This window comes from Calliopsis andreniformis, chromosome 1 (genome assembly GCF_051401765.1).
Source record: "Calliopsis andreniformis isolate RMS-2024a chromosome 1, iyCalAndr_principal, whole genome shotgun sequence".
NCBI lineage: Eukaryota > Metazoa > Arthropoda > Insecta > Hymenoptera > Andrenidae > Calliopsis > Calliopsis andreniformis.
The window spans coordinates 9,318,111-9,335,291 of NC_135062.1; the positions used below are offsets into that span (position 1 = coordinate 9,318,111).

General features: G+C 34.9%; 2 protein-coding genes across 3 annotated transcripts; both read left to right on the forward strand.

Annotated features, from left to right (window-relative positions):
- Positions 1-435: 435 nt before the first annotated feature.
- Glg1 (Golgi apparatus protein 1) lies at positions 436-6,022 on the forward strand. Its single transcript, XM_076378738.1, has 13 exons — positions 436-937; positions 1,189-2,166; positions 2,253-2,354; positions 2,449-2,733; positions 2,811-2,980; positions 3,073-3,190; positions 3,275-3,471; positions 3,554-3,773; positions 3,847-4,173; positions 4,255-4,434; positions 4,526-4,754; positions 4,840-4,946; positions 5,020-6,022. The coding sequence occupies exons 1-13, from the start codon at positions 635-637 to the stop codon at positions 5,182-5,184; spliced, it is 3,381 nt and encodes a 1,126-aa protein (XP_076234853.1). The 5' UTR covers positions 436-634; the 3' UTR covers positions 5,185-6,022.
- Positions 6,023-6,983: 961 nt separating this feature from the next.
- Positions 6,984-16,902, forward strand: Hzg (CTD small phosphatase herzog). 2 transcript variants are annotated; one of them, XR_013001980.1, is made up of 5 exons: positions 6,984-8,048; positions 8,870-9,303; positions 9,390-9,575; positions 9,652-9,958; positions 10,179-16,902. XR_013001980.1 is itself a non-coding variant. In XM_076378747.1 (4 exons), the coding sequence occupies exons 1-4, from the start codon at positions 7,979-7,981 to the stop codon at positions 9,841-9,843; spliced, it is 882 nt and encodes a 293-aa protein (XP_076234862.1). In that variant the 5' UTR covers positions 6,984-7,978; the 3' UTR covers positions 9,844-16,902. The 2 variants fall into 2 exon arrangements, 1 of the variants encoding a protein (XP_076234862.1); XM_076378747.1 differs by having other exon boundaries at positions 9,652-16,902.
- The last annotated feature ends 279 nt before the right edge of the window (positions 16,903-17,181 follow it).

Sequence of the window (17,181 nt, forward strand, 5' to 3'; positions counted from 1 at the left end):
AAACTTATAAATTATAGAAATCACTAAAGTTATTAAAAGCAGTAGATAAGAAAAACGAAGCTATTTTAAACGATGATCTTTCATCATGTAAATTAATACAAATGAATACTTCACTTGAATTACAACTAATGTTTCTAAATTTCTATTAGCTTATGCTTTCACAAGCTGCTTAATTTTGTGAACACTATAACTCCATACATATTTTCTAATCCAAAAATTTCAAATTTAATTGAAACGAAATACAGCCTTGTAGTTCATTTTACTGTTCTCCTTTTGCAAACTGATACATTTATTTAGTTCTATATGAATTCGTTCATTATAAAGTAAATCAATTTTAGTTATGAATTCACCTTTAACTGTTGTTTGAAAATCGAATACATGAAGATAGTGGGCAACGCTTACACAAATACCTGAAATACCCCAGACGACAATCTGTCCGCGCAAAGTTTGGTTTTATTCGATTATATACAATCGTTGCATTAATTCTGACGTTAACGTTGTACGCGGTGATTAGTCGAAATAAAAAAAGTAAGCAAGAACGGAAGACGTTACACAAAAACGCGACGACGCGAGGTCGTAATATGTTTTACGGAATAGTAAATTGCAGTCGAAGGAGCGGTCTTACATCGTGAGGATGGAATATATGACAAGTTTCAGAGGCATTTTGTTTGTAATTCTAATACATTTGTCGTTGCTAAATTGTGCTCAACTGGCACGGACTTATTTTAAAGATGAATCCACGAGCAATGATGAAGTTATACCGAGAATCAGCTGGGTATTCAGTAATTCCGTAGACAGTACCGTTAGGGTTAAGAGAGCGAGTGTGGTCAATTATAATTTACCTGCTAAGTGCCGATCGACTCTGAATCGCTTATGCGGTAATATAGATAGAAACAATGATGAATTAATGTTGTTAGAATGTATTCAAACTTTCAAGGTACAGTCTTCAATCTTAATTCATGAAAATATATTATAAATTTCTAACGTTGCTTATAAGTTAATAGACATAAATTTGACATAGGAAATGGATGATTATCATCAATTTCCTGAAGCTCTTTAATAAAAACAATATATTTTAATATACTATAAATGATGAAAAAGTTGAAAAAGTTACATTAAGCACTAATAGTCTAATTAAAATTATTTATTCTGTAATATAATGTCTTATCGTTAGCTTTTATTTTACAGCCAACACAGGTGTCTAGTATAGATAATGAATGCCGTCAGGCAGTTTGGGACTATATATTAAATGTAACTAATAATGTAAATATAGAACGATTGGCAAAAAGGACTTGTGGTAACGAATTAGATTCGTTGGGTTGCTCTACGGATGATAAAAAGCATGGAGCATATTTGTCTTGTTTAATTGATAAGAGAGAAGAAGTCAAAGATCCGGATTGTATTGCATATATTCAACGATTAGAATGGATTGCAGTTAGTAACTTCAGGATTATAACACCATTTTCTTCGGATTGTGAAGATGATATAACAAAATTTAAGTGCGATAAAATACAACCATATAGAGACATGTCTCAAGGACAGATATTAGCTTGTTTACAAGAACATGTGAATGAACTTCAACTTCAATGTAAACGACATATACTTCACATGTCTGAAATTCAAGCAGAAGATGTGACTCTAGATAGACAATTATATATAGCTTGTGCATCAGACCGTGTAATATTCTGTCCAGATATTAGTCCAGGCAGTGGTAAAGTATACAAATGTTTGATGCAACATAAAACTGATAGATCTATGTCACCAACATGTCAAGAACAACTCACAAGGAGGGGAAAGCTAATAGCATCTGACTACAGAGTCAGTAAAGGGCTAGTTAGAGCTTGTAAAGATGATATAAAAAATAATCACTGTAGAAGACCTGCTTCTGAAGATAAAAATATAAGACTTGCCCAGATTCTTCTTTGCTTAGAATCAGCAGTGAAAAATGGAAGCAAAATTGATAGAAATTGCCAAGCTGAGATGTTTGATCATAGGAAACTTTTAATGGAAGATTACAGATTGTCTCCTGAAATAGTTGATGGATGTGCTAGTGATATTACAACATTTTGTAACAGCCTTGAAATTGGTGGTGCAACGATTCATTGTTTAATGGAACATACTAGGACGAGAAAAAGAAAAAGAGTATCCAGCAAGTGCCAAAGAGCGGTAATAAAACATATACATAGCATATTTAAAACCATATACAACTCATAATTGTAGATTATATACAAATTCTTTTCTTTTAATAATAGCTGGAAGAATTAATTATGGAAGCAGATGCTGGTGAAGATTGGAGAATAGATCCAGTGTTACGAGAACAATGTCAACCTGTTGTTAATGTAGCCTGTAGAGATGTAAGAATGAATGAAAAAAAAAAATGAAAGAAGTTTTTTAAAAATTTATACAGATTATATAAACATTAATGTATGTTATTTAATTTAAATTTAGGTGCATGGAGGAGATGCTAGAGTAATATCTTGTCTAATGGAACAGCTTGGTACTGACAGAATGACAGAAGCTTGTGAAACTGCATTGGTTCAAATACAGTATTTTGTAGCTAGAGACTTCAAACTAGATCCTCAATTATATAGAGCATGTAAATTCGATGCAACACGATTATGTCACGCGCGAAATGCATGGGCTAGTGATGGAAGACAAATGGACCCAGAAAGAGGACCTCTTATTTTACCATGTTTATATAGACATGCATATCATCCCCAAAAAAATATGACAGTAAGAATTTACAGTATGTTATTTTTAAGTATGACAGTATGGACTAGAGACTGATTGCTTTCAATTAATTATTTTAGTTAAGAATTGAATGTCTTGATGAAATTAGACGAGTTATGAGGCAAAGGGCTGTAAACGTTGACTTACAACCCGAGATTGAAGAAGTATGTTTGAATGAATTGGCATCATTTTGTTATGATAAAACTGCAAAGGGGGAAGAAATATTGTGCCTTCAAGACAATTTAGATAGGTAATAAATTATGTATTCATACTATAATCTAAAAATTGCTATAATTTATATATGTATCTTTCGTAATTTTAATTTATTAATTTTATTTGCAGTTTAAACAAAAATTGCAAACTAGCAGTTGGTAATTTCACAGAAGAACAAGCCGAACGTGTTGAACTAAATCCCGTAATTTCCTCTGCGTGTCAACATATAATGGAGCATCATTGCGAGGTACAATAGATATCAATTTTACTGGTGATCATTATATACACTGAAGAATAATTATTGCATCACTTTTATTTATAATACTTACAGGAAGTGCTAAAATATGGTAAAGATGAAGGTGACATGATGGAATGTTTAATAGAACACAAGAACGATATAGACATACGAGCCGACTACAAATGCAAAGCAGCAGTTGAACATTTTCAATTAATATCATTAAAAAATTATCATTTTACATATAAATTTAAAGAAGCCTGCAGACTTTCTGTCAAGCGATGGTGTCCAAAGTAAACAGATTTTTAGTCATTTTTGAAGTATTTTAATGGTTTTTTAATACAAATAATTTATAAACCTACATTCCTTGCTTAGGTCTAAAACTAAAGCAGAAGTTATAGAATGTTTGAGTAAAATAGTGCAAGAAGATATAATGAAGGATACGCAACATCGTATACCAAAAGATTGTAGACAACAATTAAGAGCTCAACTTTACCAACAAAGAGAAAACATTCACTTTGATCCAGTTTTGCAGGCACAATGTACAAACGATATTAAGCAGTACTGTTTCAATGTTGAACCAGGAAATTCAAAGGTAATACAATTAGAAACTACAATCGAACTTTTCTTATTTTGTATCAGTATTAATAAAGTTATAATTATTTTAGGTTCTTGAATGCTTAGCAAATCATAAATCTAAATTATCAGATGGATGTCATAAACAATTATTTAAAGTAAGAAAACAAGAATTTCAAGATAGTTCAAGCGACTTCGCGTTGTTAAACACTTGCCGCGTAATGGTAAAACAATTTTGCTCTGATATAAATCGCTCACAAGCGTTAGATTGCTTAAAAAAGCACAAAGATGAGATTACGTTTGATGAGAAATGCAAAAACATTGTTATTCGACGAATGATTGAACAAAATACAGATTACAGATTCAATACTGCGTTAAAAAACGCATGTTCCTCTGATATCAATAAACATTGCAAAGAAGTAAGTCTTGAAGCATAGAGAATTGTATAGCGTTTATACGCAATCAAGTATTTCATTCATGTAATGTTCTTTTTGTTTTAGGTTCTAATCTATGAGCCTACCGATAAAGAACTCGAAGGAAAAGTTATTGGATGTTTGAAAATTAAATTTCGAGAATCAAAGCTTACAACAAAATGTGAGCTCCAAATGGCCAACATACTCAGAGAGGCAGCTTTAAATTATCATTTAAATCCATTACTTGCCACAATGTGTGCACACGAGGTACTGTAATGAAAATATACATAGAAGAACATTTTTGTAGCAAAAACTTAAGTGCATTTATGTAAATCTAATTATTGCATGTATGGTACAGATTGAAACAATCTGTAGAGCAGAGGACAATGATCCTGGAGCAGTAGAAGAATGTCTAAAAATGGAATTCAATGCCGGCAATAGAGATATGAAAGAAGAATGCCGTCTTGAGATTGCTGATTTAATTGAACAAACAAGGGCGGATATCAATGTAGATCCTTTATTACAAAAGGCATGCTCTATTGATGTTAATAAATATTGCAGTGACGTTCCTCAAGGAGCGGGAAGACGTACGTTATATATTTTTTCAAATGCCTACATTTATCTCGATAACTTATACATTAATTCAATACATCAACGTTTACTATTCTTTAGATATCATGTGTCTGCAAAATGTATTAGAAGATAGTAATAAATCTTTACAACCTGACTGCTATAAAATGTTAACCACGAGGATTGAAATGTTTAGAAATGCAGCCAAGGTAAGAAATTGCATATTACTCAAAAATTTATTGGGTTATTCACATTTTATGACACTGACTTATTGTATTTCAGTTAATTGCACCAAATTCAATACAAGAACTATACTCAACCATGAATCGTTCTCCTGCTAGGCGATACTTTATAATAGTAGCATTGACCATGATTGGTCTAATTTTCATTACTGGTTTATTCTGTGGTAGAGTAACACGACGAACTATGATACTAAAGAACAAATGATAAACTATCGCGAACAATCCGTCCTGGAACTACATTTTGAATTGGTGTAATGAAAAATGTTACATTCACTCCAAAGTGAACATCGAACATTCGAAAGAAAGGTAGAAAATTAGATCTTTTTATAAAATATCAAGACGTACAGAAAATAATATAACAAAAACCTTTTTATATGTTTCTTTTGTATCATGTATAAACCTAATGAAAAAATCGTATTTAAATATTGTGCATCAGTTATGTCCAAAATTCTATGATCTGTCATTTATAGTGTTGTAAGTGTAAAAACTGTACAAGTTGAATGAGTGAAATGTATGGGTAAACTTGAAGTGATTTGCAATTAAGGTAGATTTTAATAAAAACAAATATATTAATAGAGATTATATATATAATTTGGAATGAAGAATGGAATTTTATGTCAATATTCTATACATTTGTGATATATAAAAGAAATTCATAAGAAAATAAAATGGTCACATTTCATTTAAGGTAAAACATATTCTCTGGGCACAAATTATCTTGGTCTTCCATTTTATAGAACATTAGAATGCATACATGTTAGATGTACTATTAAGAATGATTTACAATGAACAAACCCAGATGATTATGTAATCTGTCTGCAATGCAGAGCGCATAACAATATTACGCATTTTTTTCAAACAAACTTATGCTCAATTAATGGCAATTATAGTTATTTAAATTTGTCATTGAATATATCGCTATACTGTATTATAAATGAAGGTGTATGACCAAATATTATGATATAAAATATACATTATGGATAAAATATAAAACAGGTAAAAATACTAAATTATAATCATAGAGTTCTCAGTTATATACAGCACAATAAATGTTCTTACCCCCAATTAAACCATAAAAATTATGATGGATGTTTCAAAAATATCTTAAGGCAATCAAAAATTATATATAAATAAGTTTAATTGTATTAGGGTTGGATTTCTCGGAACGTCAAAACTTCAAAGTCACTCGAAACCAAAAAAATTTCGAGAATTCAAAACTTTGGAAATTGAAAAAGAAATAGATTAAATCCAGAAAGATGTCGGATGTTAATGTAATGGATTAGATATTTTTGTATATTGTTATATTTTGTTTAACTTTAAAATTTATGACAAAATTCTTCAGTTCTTAAAACAAAATAGTTTCGAGTTTCAATATCTTACAAAGTTTAGGATTCGAATTTCGAGAATTTAAAAATTAAGTTTTAATAATAGTATCACACTGTAATATTAAAAAAGTTTTCATATTGCATATTACAGTAAAAATGTCATTTAGCAAACTATTTACAAGATATTTACACAACATAAACATTGTGTTGTTTTTCTAAACTAAAATTAAAGATGCATTTGAACCGACGAATTGAAGAATAGTACAACTCCACAATGACCCATTTTCAAGTAATCTCAAAACAGTATTTAAAATCCATAATATTACATATAGAAATGAAATATCTGAAAATACAATTTTTCAACTTGCACTGTTCTCGATTCACCGATTCAATTATTCTAGTACAGTGAATTCATCCACACAATCGCAACGATACGATTTCGGTGAAAATAATTGCCTGTCTATCCAACAATAATCACCGCTGACAAACTTGATCCATACCGCAAAAGGAATAGAGTGAAAGCCAACGCGCGTCCCGTTCTGCTTTTATGGCTTTAATTTTTGAGTTCGAACGCTGCGCAACGATCGTGATCGCGGTTCGACGACAGTCCGCGAGGAGACGCAAGTGTCGCGCGGAGTGCAACAGAGCCAACGAAACACTGTGCGTGCAACACCAAAAACCTGTGTAACGCAGGTCCGCGATGTAGTTGCATTCAACCGACGAGAATTTCGTGAACGTCGGGTGCACCGATCAACCTAAACATTCGCGTGTGTTCAACGCGATCGTCGAACCGTGGCCGACGAGTTAACGAAAAATCAGTGTCGCCAGTTCCAGCAGCGGGGCACGTCAGCCTGGAGCAACGATATCGAGCCTGTTCGCCGAGATTGATGCGCGAGACGCGTCGAAGGACACCGTCGTCTCGGGGAATCCGTACACAAGCGAGTCGCGACGAACGTTGAATCGCGATAGACTGCGCAACGCATAGGTGTGGCGCGTGAAAGAGAGAGCGTGCACGCACGTATTTTCCATCACGCGCGCACCGTGTCTGGAATGAAGGCAGCAAGGAATCGGATTGACTTTCCCCGCCTGCGCTCGTGCACGAAGGAACGGCCGATCCTTTTGACGCGGTGTCGAGCGTAACTCGAAACGTCGCTGGGATCAGTCGCGCGCGTCGCGATCGTGTCACCGAGGACCCGCGAGGATCGTGGAGCAGAGGTTCTGGCGTAACAGGGAGGCTGCGCCGCTGGAAGTAAATAGTCGGTGCGCTGTGCGGACCGTCGCGTGCACCGTGTGGGTGCGTGTGCATGCTCGTGCCTGCGCCTATGCGTCTCCGTTCGCCAAGCCGTGGTGATCTTCGCAGTGGCGGCGGCGGAGGAGATAGTAAAGGTGGTGGCGGCGGTGGCCGCGACGGAGGAGGCGGTGGAGGTGGTGGCGGTGGCGGCGGTCGCCGCGACGACGTTCGGGGGGAGAGATTTCGTACGTCGTGACTGAGAGTGAGCGAGTTGATCGTGTGCGTGCCCGTTGCGCGTGTACACGCTCTCTCATTCTCGGGAACCGCGCGCGCGCGCGTCTCCGTGTTGATGGTGCATGTGTTTAGGTGTGTGTTGTATCGCGCGCGCGCATTAACGGAATTCACGATCAGACACCACGCAGGGACCCTCAACAAATGTTTAAATGGACGCATCGTCCATTATCACCCAGGTGTCGCGGGATGACGAGCTAGGCCAGTTTAATAATGAGAAAGGTAGGTGTACGCCGCGGAACGAGCTTTGCCGCCCGACAGTTTTTTCCTTACGTTTTTCTTCCAGATGCTGGATGGAATCTGCACCTGTTACGGGGAACCGCACCGCGCTCCTCCTCACCTTGCCTCACCTAGCTTCACCTCTTTCATCCCCCTCCCCGCGTTCCCCTGCGAGCTGCCCTGTTAGCCTGTACCTCGCTTCCGACGTCTCTTTTCCTCTTGCCCTCGTTTTTGCTTGGCCTCGCCTCGTTTCGCCTCGCCCCTCTTCCTCAAATCGCGTCACCTCCCTCTTCCCCTCTGCCTCTTTTTCTTTCACCTAAGTTTCGCGTGGAACTTATTTCATCGTGTCGCCTACCGTACCCCGTTTTAATTCATTCGCCTCCTTTGCGCCGTTTCTATGGCGCTTAGGTACTCTTAGAGATCCGAATATTATGAGCAAACAGAGGCATGAATGTCTTCTTTCCACTTTCCTGAACTGTCACTAATATGCTCACTTGATGCCTTAACCCTTAGCGTATCAAGATGGGGTCACTCAGCGACCCTGATACAAATTTTCAGATCCTTGAATCTGTAAGAATTTTTCTTATAATTCATGTGTTTCAGTTTCCTAGATTTTAGTTCTTAGAAATCTGTATTTGAGATCTGAGTGACTCTGTCTTAAGGGTTAATAGAAACTGTCGTTTTTCAATTTCGATTTTGCCTTATAAAGAAATACTCTAGAACACTTGTTTATAGAGACATAACCTGATTGATTTTCATTCATGCGATACTTCCTGTGATATGCATATATTTTTGGAATGACATTTGTTTTTCCCCACATATAGCCCAGTTACCCCGAGAAAATGAAGTGGCCAGCAATGGTCCAGCCAGTGGCAAAAAGCCAAGAGGGCGTGGACTTCTGCGATCTCTACTTTGTTGCCTTGGTAGAGGACGTGGAAGCAGTTCGAAGAATTCAAAAGCAAGCCCATTGCAATTCTATGAACGTGGTTCACCGACACCAAGGGTTGGATCACCCCGGTTTCTTCTACCACCTGTCAGAGACCAGGATATGCACAAGAAGTGCATGGTGATTGATTTGGACGAGACACTAGTGCATAGTTCTTTCAAACCAATCAACAATGCCGATTTTGTTGTTCCTGTAGAAATTGATGGAACGGTGCATCAGGTATATGTTTTAAAGAGGCCTTATGTGGATGAATTCTTACAAAGAATGGGTGAACTATACGAGTGTGTATTATTCACTGCAAGTTTGGCAAAGGTATGTGACCCAAATATTTTCTAATGTTAGTATAATATCAAGAATAAGTAGTTGCATCAAGTGCTTGATAATTTTTGTATTTTTAGTATGCTGATCCAGTAGCAGATCTGCTTGATAGATGGGGAGTGTTCAGAGCAAGACTGTTTAGAGAATCTTGTGTTTATTTCAAAGGAAACTATATTAAAGATTTAAATAAGCTAGGACGAGATTTACAACAAATTATTATTGTGGATAATAGCCCTGTTAGTTATGCTTTTCATCCGGATAATGCAGTAAGTCTCAATACAAGAATACACATATACTAAACATATGATAGAGGGTAATAAATGTACAAATTTTCATTTATAGGTACCAGTGTTTTCCTGGTTTGATGATATGACAGATTCAGAGCTGTTAGATTTAATTCCATTTTTTGAAAAACTCAGTAGTGTGGATAACATTTATACGGTCTTGCGTAATAGTAATCATCCTTATAATCAAGTACCTAATAGTGTACAGAATAGTCCAAGCCCAGGATCAGGTTCGCTTGGTGCTTCCTAGCCCCACCGAAATTCTGGCAAAATAGCCAGTATTTTCATCGCTCAATGCACTCTAAGGAGGATATTGACTGGGATATTCCATATTACCCACTTGTTATGTGGTAGTGGACAACCAGGTGTGACCCATTAACTACTGAGTATAAAATGTGAACATACCTGTTGAACAATTACGTAAAAAGGACCTGAAAATCCTAAGTCCTCCTGTGTACTATGAATCACAGCTGCTTCATTGTTGACTTTTCTTTTCTGATAAATAGCAGTATATTGTACTGCTAATTGTTCGCAGTATGACAAACACCTTGAACAGAATATACTGATCTAATCATTAACGTACAGGTGTATGGGGAAAAAAATTCGCAAAGCTCAATTGGTAGTAACAAATGACTCTTTCAACCACACTGAAACGGAATAGACTGTAAATGTAACGTATATTGGTTACATAACGAATCAATGTGCGTGTTTCCGTGTTTGATGTATTTGAGAAAAGAAGCGGATGACGAGGGTAACAGTGAATGTGAAAAGTGACATACATTTTATACCGGGTAAGTGCATAAATTTGTGCTTGCATATGATCTTAATTCGTGCAGAGTACCTCAAGAATTAATCATACAAGAGAGTAAAAAATCATATATAAGAAATCAGAGTATAATAACGTTAAGCGGTATGAAGAGAAGATAGTGCTGGATTACTTTGAGTCGTTTGATGGGCCATTTTGTTTTCCCCTTTTTATATTCGATGGCTTGCTATCAATTTTCGTTGCTTTTTTTAACGTATACAATTTCAGCGAGTTCTTATAGTCTTGCTATAAATATTGAGTATTGCAATAATTTTTATACAAATTTTATGAGGCTGATAATTCCAAATAGTAACAGAAATTAACGCATTTGTAAAACTCTTCTACTGACTATAATTAAAATTTACTAGAATTCATTTATGAACCATGTTTAACACCGCTAAATCAAACATTCTTTTTATGGACAAACAAAAATGATTAAACTTTTAACAATCTAGAATAATAATGTGAATATGAAGATAATTGTTCGGAATTTTGTATTTCTCTTTGTACTAGAATAATATTATCAGCATATAGGATTTGAAATATTGAATTTGAATAACATCAGAATTGAATATTAATAAATTATTTAAATAAATAATCAAATTAATTATGTGTTCCCATTTTTATGATATTTTAACTTTATTCTAAACAAGAATTGAAGAAACAATGCAATGGGAATTGTATAATGCAAAGAGAATTTCTATAACGTTTGAAAATTGGATCAATGCATATCATTTTCTCCCTCCAGGCAATTGTATGAATAATAAATCATTAATTATGTTAATTCAATAATCATTGTACTATCATTAACAAATTAGAATTATTTAGATTTACTCTTTCGAGAATAAGTAAGAGAGAATGTATCTTCATACGTATACCGTACGTTTACTAACACGTAGTTGTCGATTTTATACGCTTAATTCGTGCATAACAAATGTACAGATTGCATTATACTTCCATATCCAATCGAATTATCATTATTCATGATGTTTATTTTATTACGATCATTGCTAGTATAGTTATCATCGTCACCATCATCATCATGGATAATATTACATTATTGTTATTGCCAGTTTAGTTTTAGATAGCGTATTTTACGAAAATGCTAAACTATTACATATCTGTTGTTACTGAGTAAAAAATTTACACGAAAAACTAACGATGCATAAATTCGGCAGTTAAGCAGATAAAGTTTCATAATGTCTTCGAAGGAATTCACGCGTTCGTGTAAGTCACTTGCACCTATTTATATCGTTTATTCAATTATAATATTGACGTATTTTCGCCGCATCTTTTACATAATATGACAGTAAATTAGATTACAGTTTCTACATCGAAATTTCAGTACACATTTACCTTTTGTCCTGAAATGTGCAAGATACGCTGATAAGATATAGATAAACAGAAGCAGAATAATATTCAAGTACTACTTACGTAGCATATTTAATTTGTTCTGTTTTAGTTAAGGAAGAAAATGTATGTAATATTCTCCAAATTGTGTAACTGATTTATTGATATACAGTTAAAGTTTACTTGAACAAAATTTATTCAATATTATATGTATATAATAAGACATAGTTCTTCTTTATAATTTATCACTGAATGTGAATCTTTTCTTGCTATTTATCGTTCAGTAAAAATAAGCTCATGGTGTTGTCAGTTTTCATCTCAGAAGAAAAAAAAAGGGCTAGGGTATGTAAGTAGATTATATAACAATAAGTCTCACACTTATTGCATAATATTAAATGGCTTCCAACTTCATGTTTTATCAGTTTTTGTTAAACGCTATAAGGCTATCTTTTAAATGAATCAATATTGAAACAACTAACGGTGATATAACGAATTGAGAATATAATTAAACTACTTTGCACGATACTTTCCAGCTAAAAAGGGAGAACATTTGAATACGATTTAATTAACTTTTATATAGCCATTATTTGCTACACTAAATCGTTTTAATATGCAAAGCAAAGAAACACAAGCTGATATAAAACCCTGTACATAAATGTTAAGGAGCTCGTATCTAAGATCTAACAATTTATAATTTATAATTGTATCCGTCGTATTAGTGTCTCTATACTTATGTTAATTACGCATGTTTATGAAACATTTGTACTTAGTAAACGTACCTCGCCACTATGTTGTAACGAGACTCGGAATGCCCTTAGCATTATTCGATTTAGACCGTGGCAATACACAGCAGCTGAGCTTTTACTTTATTCTTCGGCTAATGCGTTTCTAATAAGTTCACCCACGAAAATCAGATACGACGTAACTGAATTGTTAATTTTTCAAGAGAGATATGTAATAATATCCATCGTGTGTACTGCCCATCGAAACGACTCTACCACTATAAGCTGGTGCACCTTCTCCGGAAATACGTACAGGAAGAGACAGAATATATACAAGAGAAGAATTTTATATCTGAAAAATCGAGAACGAACACTCGTTAGCTTTTTATTCGCGACGTCTTTTATAAAAGAAGAAAATTTCTATAAAAAAAGAAAAAAAAATACTTCGCCTGCCACCGTTTAAGAAAGCAGTCGTAAATTTAAGACGTATACTACACGCAAGCAAGCGATTATGAATGCGATATATTCGTATAATATTGTAACACAGTTCTCTGACAACGTCTTAGGAGAACCGACTCCGATTTCTTTCACCTTATTTTGTTCTTTCGTCGTTAATCGTAGAAATATTTTATCACTGATAATATGCACGATAACGAGATTCAAAATATGGCAAGTAATCGCTGAATGACAGCTTTTCGATTTCGGAAGATCGAAGGGACACGCAATAGGGGCCACGGCGATGTTGCATCCGATAAAGCCTCTTTTACGGATCCAACATCGAACGATCGATCCAACGTCCCCTGGCGTAGATTATTTATCGTACGTCGTGCTTCCGTGATTAATTAACATTAACAATCCAGTGTATCGCTTTTACCGAGTATTGTCTATTGAACGCTAAATACTTCGATCGTGTCCGTGGAATTCGTGGCATATACCAGCGTCCATGAGTATTTGGACTCTTGATAGAACCTGTTTAAAACATTTGTCTTTATTTTAACGAGAGGAGATTCAAGAAATAATGTTAAAAAGAAGGAACTACTTGATTATCGCAAATAATCATCGCACTTATTGTTATTATCGAAACAAATATTTAATCATTTTGTAATCCATGTGAGAGTATTACTTATCGATATCGCTAATATTCAGTGATGATAATCCATTTAGAAGAAGTATTATTAAAATGACAATAGATATGTTTTAATCAGGTTCCATCGTAGGTCTAAATACTCATGAACGATAGCGTATACGCACGTTTCTTTCGTCGTTTAATAGTGTATCGATCTTTCCAAGCATTTTTCTTGTTTTGTTTTCTTTTTATTTTTAATGATTATTATTATTATTATTATTATTATTAATATTGCGCGGAGTTGTAACATGATTGTGTAGGCGCGCGCCGTAGCAGAGGAACTCTGAAGATCGCTCGCCTGTCCCGAGTTCACAGATACAATGCGTTTTAGATTTAATTAGAATCGCTGGAACGTGCGCCAAGAAAATTGTTAGCGCGAGAGGCGTGAACCAGAAACGATCGTGATACGTAATTAGGTGTAAACGTAAATCGTTAGTTAGGCCAATGACTTTTTTAACGGACATACGAAATTTTGTACGGTAACGTGGGACGGTGTTTCCGCGGATTGCGACTTTTCGCGGTTGTGTAATTTAATATATGTATGTATATATAAGGTGGATTGTGAGTCACTGCGTGAACGAAAAATGGATAATTCTTTACATGAAAATAAATCGGAAATGTGGACTACAATATTCTTCCCCACGAGGGAGTGACGCATTTATCCATTGTTCGTTATTTCTATTTTTGCATATTAGCATATGCAGATTTTAACGGCAATATAATTTAAATAATGCCTTGTTGAACATTTATTTATTTATAACAAATTTGTTTGTTTCTTGTCTCGAAGTATACTATATATATATACTTTTTTCTTTAATTTTTTAAATCTTTGAATTTCATTTTTTTTATGATTACTCCACGCTTCCAGTTTATTACTGTACAAAGAATCGTTCTGTTATGACTTATAAATCACCTTGTGTATACACGTACAACATATACATATATGTGTTTAATATACATATGTACATGCAAGAGCTATTGCTCTTTTCGCGAACGATAAAGTTACTCGATACGTGATTTAACGTATTCGTTAAGAAAAGATAAGTAATGCAGTCGTATACTAGCGATTTTAGAAAATTTAATTACGATTTTACTATTTTATTCGCGACCATACGTACTATCGAATGTAGTCTTGCGGAACGCAATAAGATCGTTTGCCAATTTTAGGTGAAGGTATTTTATAAAGAGGCAAGAGCAATACGCGATTCTTTTACTTTATCATTGTACTAATTTACAAAATATTGTTGTTTTCAATCGAAATCGTTCGGTGGTTTGAAGAGGCATGTGCCTGGTTATAGTTACACTGGATATCCCGCAGCTTTTTTTGTTTTCTTAGAGCAAGCGAAGTTCAGTGCTTCACTCGTCCACTACTTTTTAATCAAGCCTGTAACAGAATCCCCTACCTCTTTGCGAATAATTTCGCACGCGGAAGTAATCGACGTAATTATAACCGGGCATCTCTTGAGCTGCATCTATATTACATAAAAAAACATTGTTATATAACAAACTTGTTTGTAACTTTGTTGTACAACATATTTTTATGACTCGTTAGTAGATTAAGGCTGAGATTCGTCAAGTTACTTGAATTCAAGCTGCTAGAATGCGAGTAATTTTGGAGAACTTGACCAACGTAACCTTGTTATTTTTATTTCGCTTGAAACATCCTTTCAAGTCTCTATTTCGTTTGACATTGAACTACTTGAATTCAAATAACTTGACTAATCTGGACAAGCCTTTAGGTATTTGTCTCTTTTTATGGTAACAAGTTTGTAAAAGATTCTGCATCTTACTATTTACTATCAAGCCAGAAGTTTGGAATCATTTTCTAAATTAAGAAAAACGAAAGATATTGTAGTAAACATACAGTGACACAATTTATATGAATTTTTTCCATTGTATTGCATTAGAAATATTGAAACTACTCTCAAGTCGAAAATGTGTTGCTACATGATATAACTTTAAGATAACTTAGGAAGTAATTCCAAACTTTTGACCTGTAGTGTTTATTAACTTATATTGACTCAACTTGTTACTTCTTTGACCTTTGTCGACACTTGATGGATAGTATATGCTACATAACATGGAGATTGTTATTTAATATAGTGTTATATGTACAACATTTTTCTTCGTCGTTCTTAAACAAGTTTTCTAACTTTGCTATATAACGTGTTGCGTTATGTAATGTAGCTGCAGCTGTAGAATCGTGCTGTGACCAACAGCAATAACAACGGGGGTCGCTAACATTTTTCTTAGTGCAGAAATCAATGTTTCGGACAGCTTTGCTGCATAACGAATTAAGCGCGGATTGTATGTGAAAGGACCGTACATTTTCAATAAGAAGAAAAAGAGAATGCATGCGTGTGTGCGTGATGTACGCGAGCGTAAATGTGGCGTTTCTAAAACGTGATTAAAAAAGGAAGAGTAGGAGGAGGAAGAAGAAAATAGAAAATAGAATTAACGATCGTTTGCCAAGCGACGATTGTGGAATCGAGATTGAAACTTTTTTTATATTGCAATCAAGTCAAGAAGAAAGTTAAAAAAAACGAGAGAGGAAAATGCAGAGTGACAGAAACTCCGGTTGTTGTTGCTCCGTTGCGCTCTGGACGACGATTAAATTATTGTATTATTATTAATATTATTATTATATATACATTGTACAAAATTTGTCACAAACGGAAGAGGAAAAAAAGGAATTATATTAGTGGTGGGCCTGTTGCAGGCCAGCAAAAGAGCGAGAGAGTGAGAGAGAGTGAAGAGGGTGAATGAAGCGAAGAAAGTGAATAAGGAGGAAGGATGAACAAATAAAGTGCGAGGGAGGTGCAAGTATGCATGTATAAAAAGGGGGAGAAGAAGGAAAACGTAATTAACGATATTGCCTTGATTTGTAAATAAAAACTCAATTACTTCCATTAATGAACAAACCTTTTCTGCGGATTACCGAGCGGGCCGCGAACTCGGCCCACCTGGACTCACCTCCACCCCTCTCCGCCGTCATCGATTTCATATGTTTTTTACTAAAGCCGCGGCTGATTTTTTAACAGCGAAATATTTTGTACAGTAAAAGCGAGGCGTAAAATAACAATAAAAAAATAGAGGAAGAGGGAGAGGAACACGGAGGTGAGCTCTGTGCGTCGACCACTGGAAGGATCAGCTAGACTTATGTAACATCTCCCGCCCCTCCGATATGTCCAGTTTGCTCTGTGATTCTGTGTTTAATAAAAAAAGAAGCAAAAATATATATATTATATTATGTATATGTATGTATCTATGTATGTATATGTACATATACGCGTTTGATAAACAAGACTTTTGGTAGTTTTTGCAAGGACCCCGTACGAAAGCGTTTCCCAATCTAATCTCAATATTTGTTCTCTTGCTATGTGCTTGAAGGCTACTTGCAAGTTTATAGTGAAGAATATAACTCGGATGAATTTTATCAAAGACCTGAACAAACGTGTACTAACACAAAATTTATTTCTAAATGATTCTAACGTGTGAATTAAGAACCTTTTAACGAATAGTGCATATATAAGGTGTGCTACAGATTTAAATTTTCTTCAGCGTCATTGGATCTTCGTGACAACA

Bases quoted from the DNA above. Each gene is read 5' to 3' on its own strand.
- Glg1 (XM_076378738.1), top strand. From the start codon at position 635: ATGGAATATATGACAAGTTTCAGAGGCATTTTGTTTGTAATTCTAATA. The intron at 2,167-2,252 runs GTAATAAAACAT...TTTTAATAATAG, and splicing joins CCAGCAAGTGCCAAAGAGCG to CTGGAAGAATTAATTATGGA. The intron at 3,472-3,553 runs GTAAACAGATTT...TTCCTTGCTTAG, and splicing joins GTCAAGCGATGGTGTCCAAA to GTCTAAAACTAAAGCAGAAG.
- Hzg (XM_076378747.1), top strand. From the start codon at position 7,979: ATGGACGCATCGTCCATTATCACCCAGGTGTCGCGGGATGACGAGCTA. The intron at 8,049-8,869 runs GTAGGTGTACGC...CCCCACATATAG, and splicing joins CCAGTTTAATAATGAGAAAG to CCCAGTTACCCCGAGAAAAT. The intron at 9,576-9,651 runs GTAAGTCTCAAT...TTTCATTTATAG, and splicing joins CTTTTCATCCGGATAATGCA to GTACCAGTGTTTTCCTGGTT.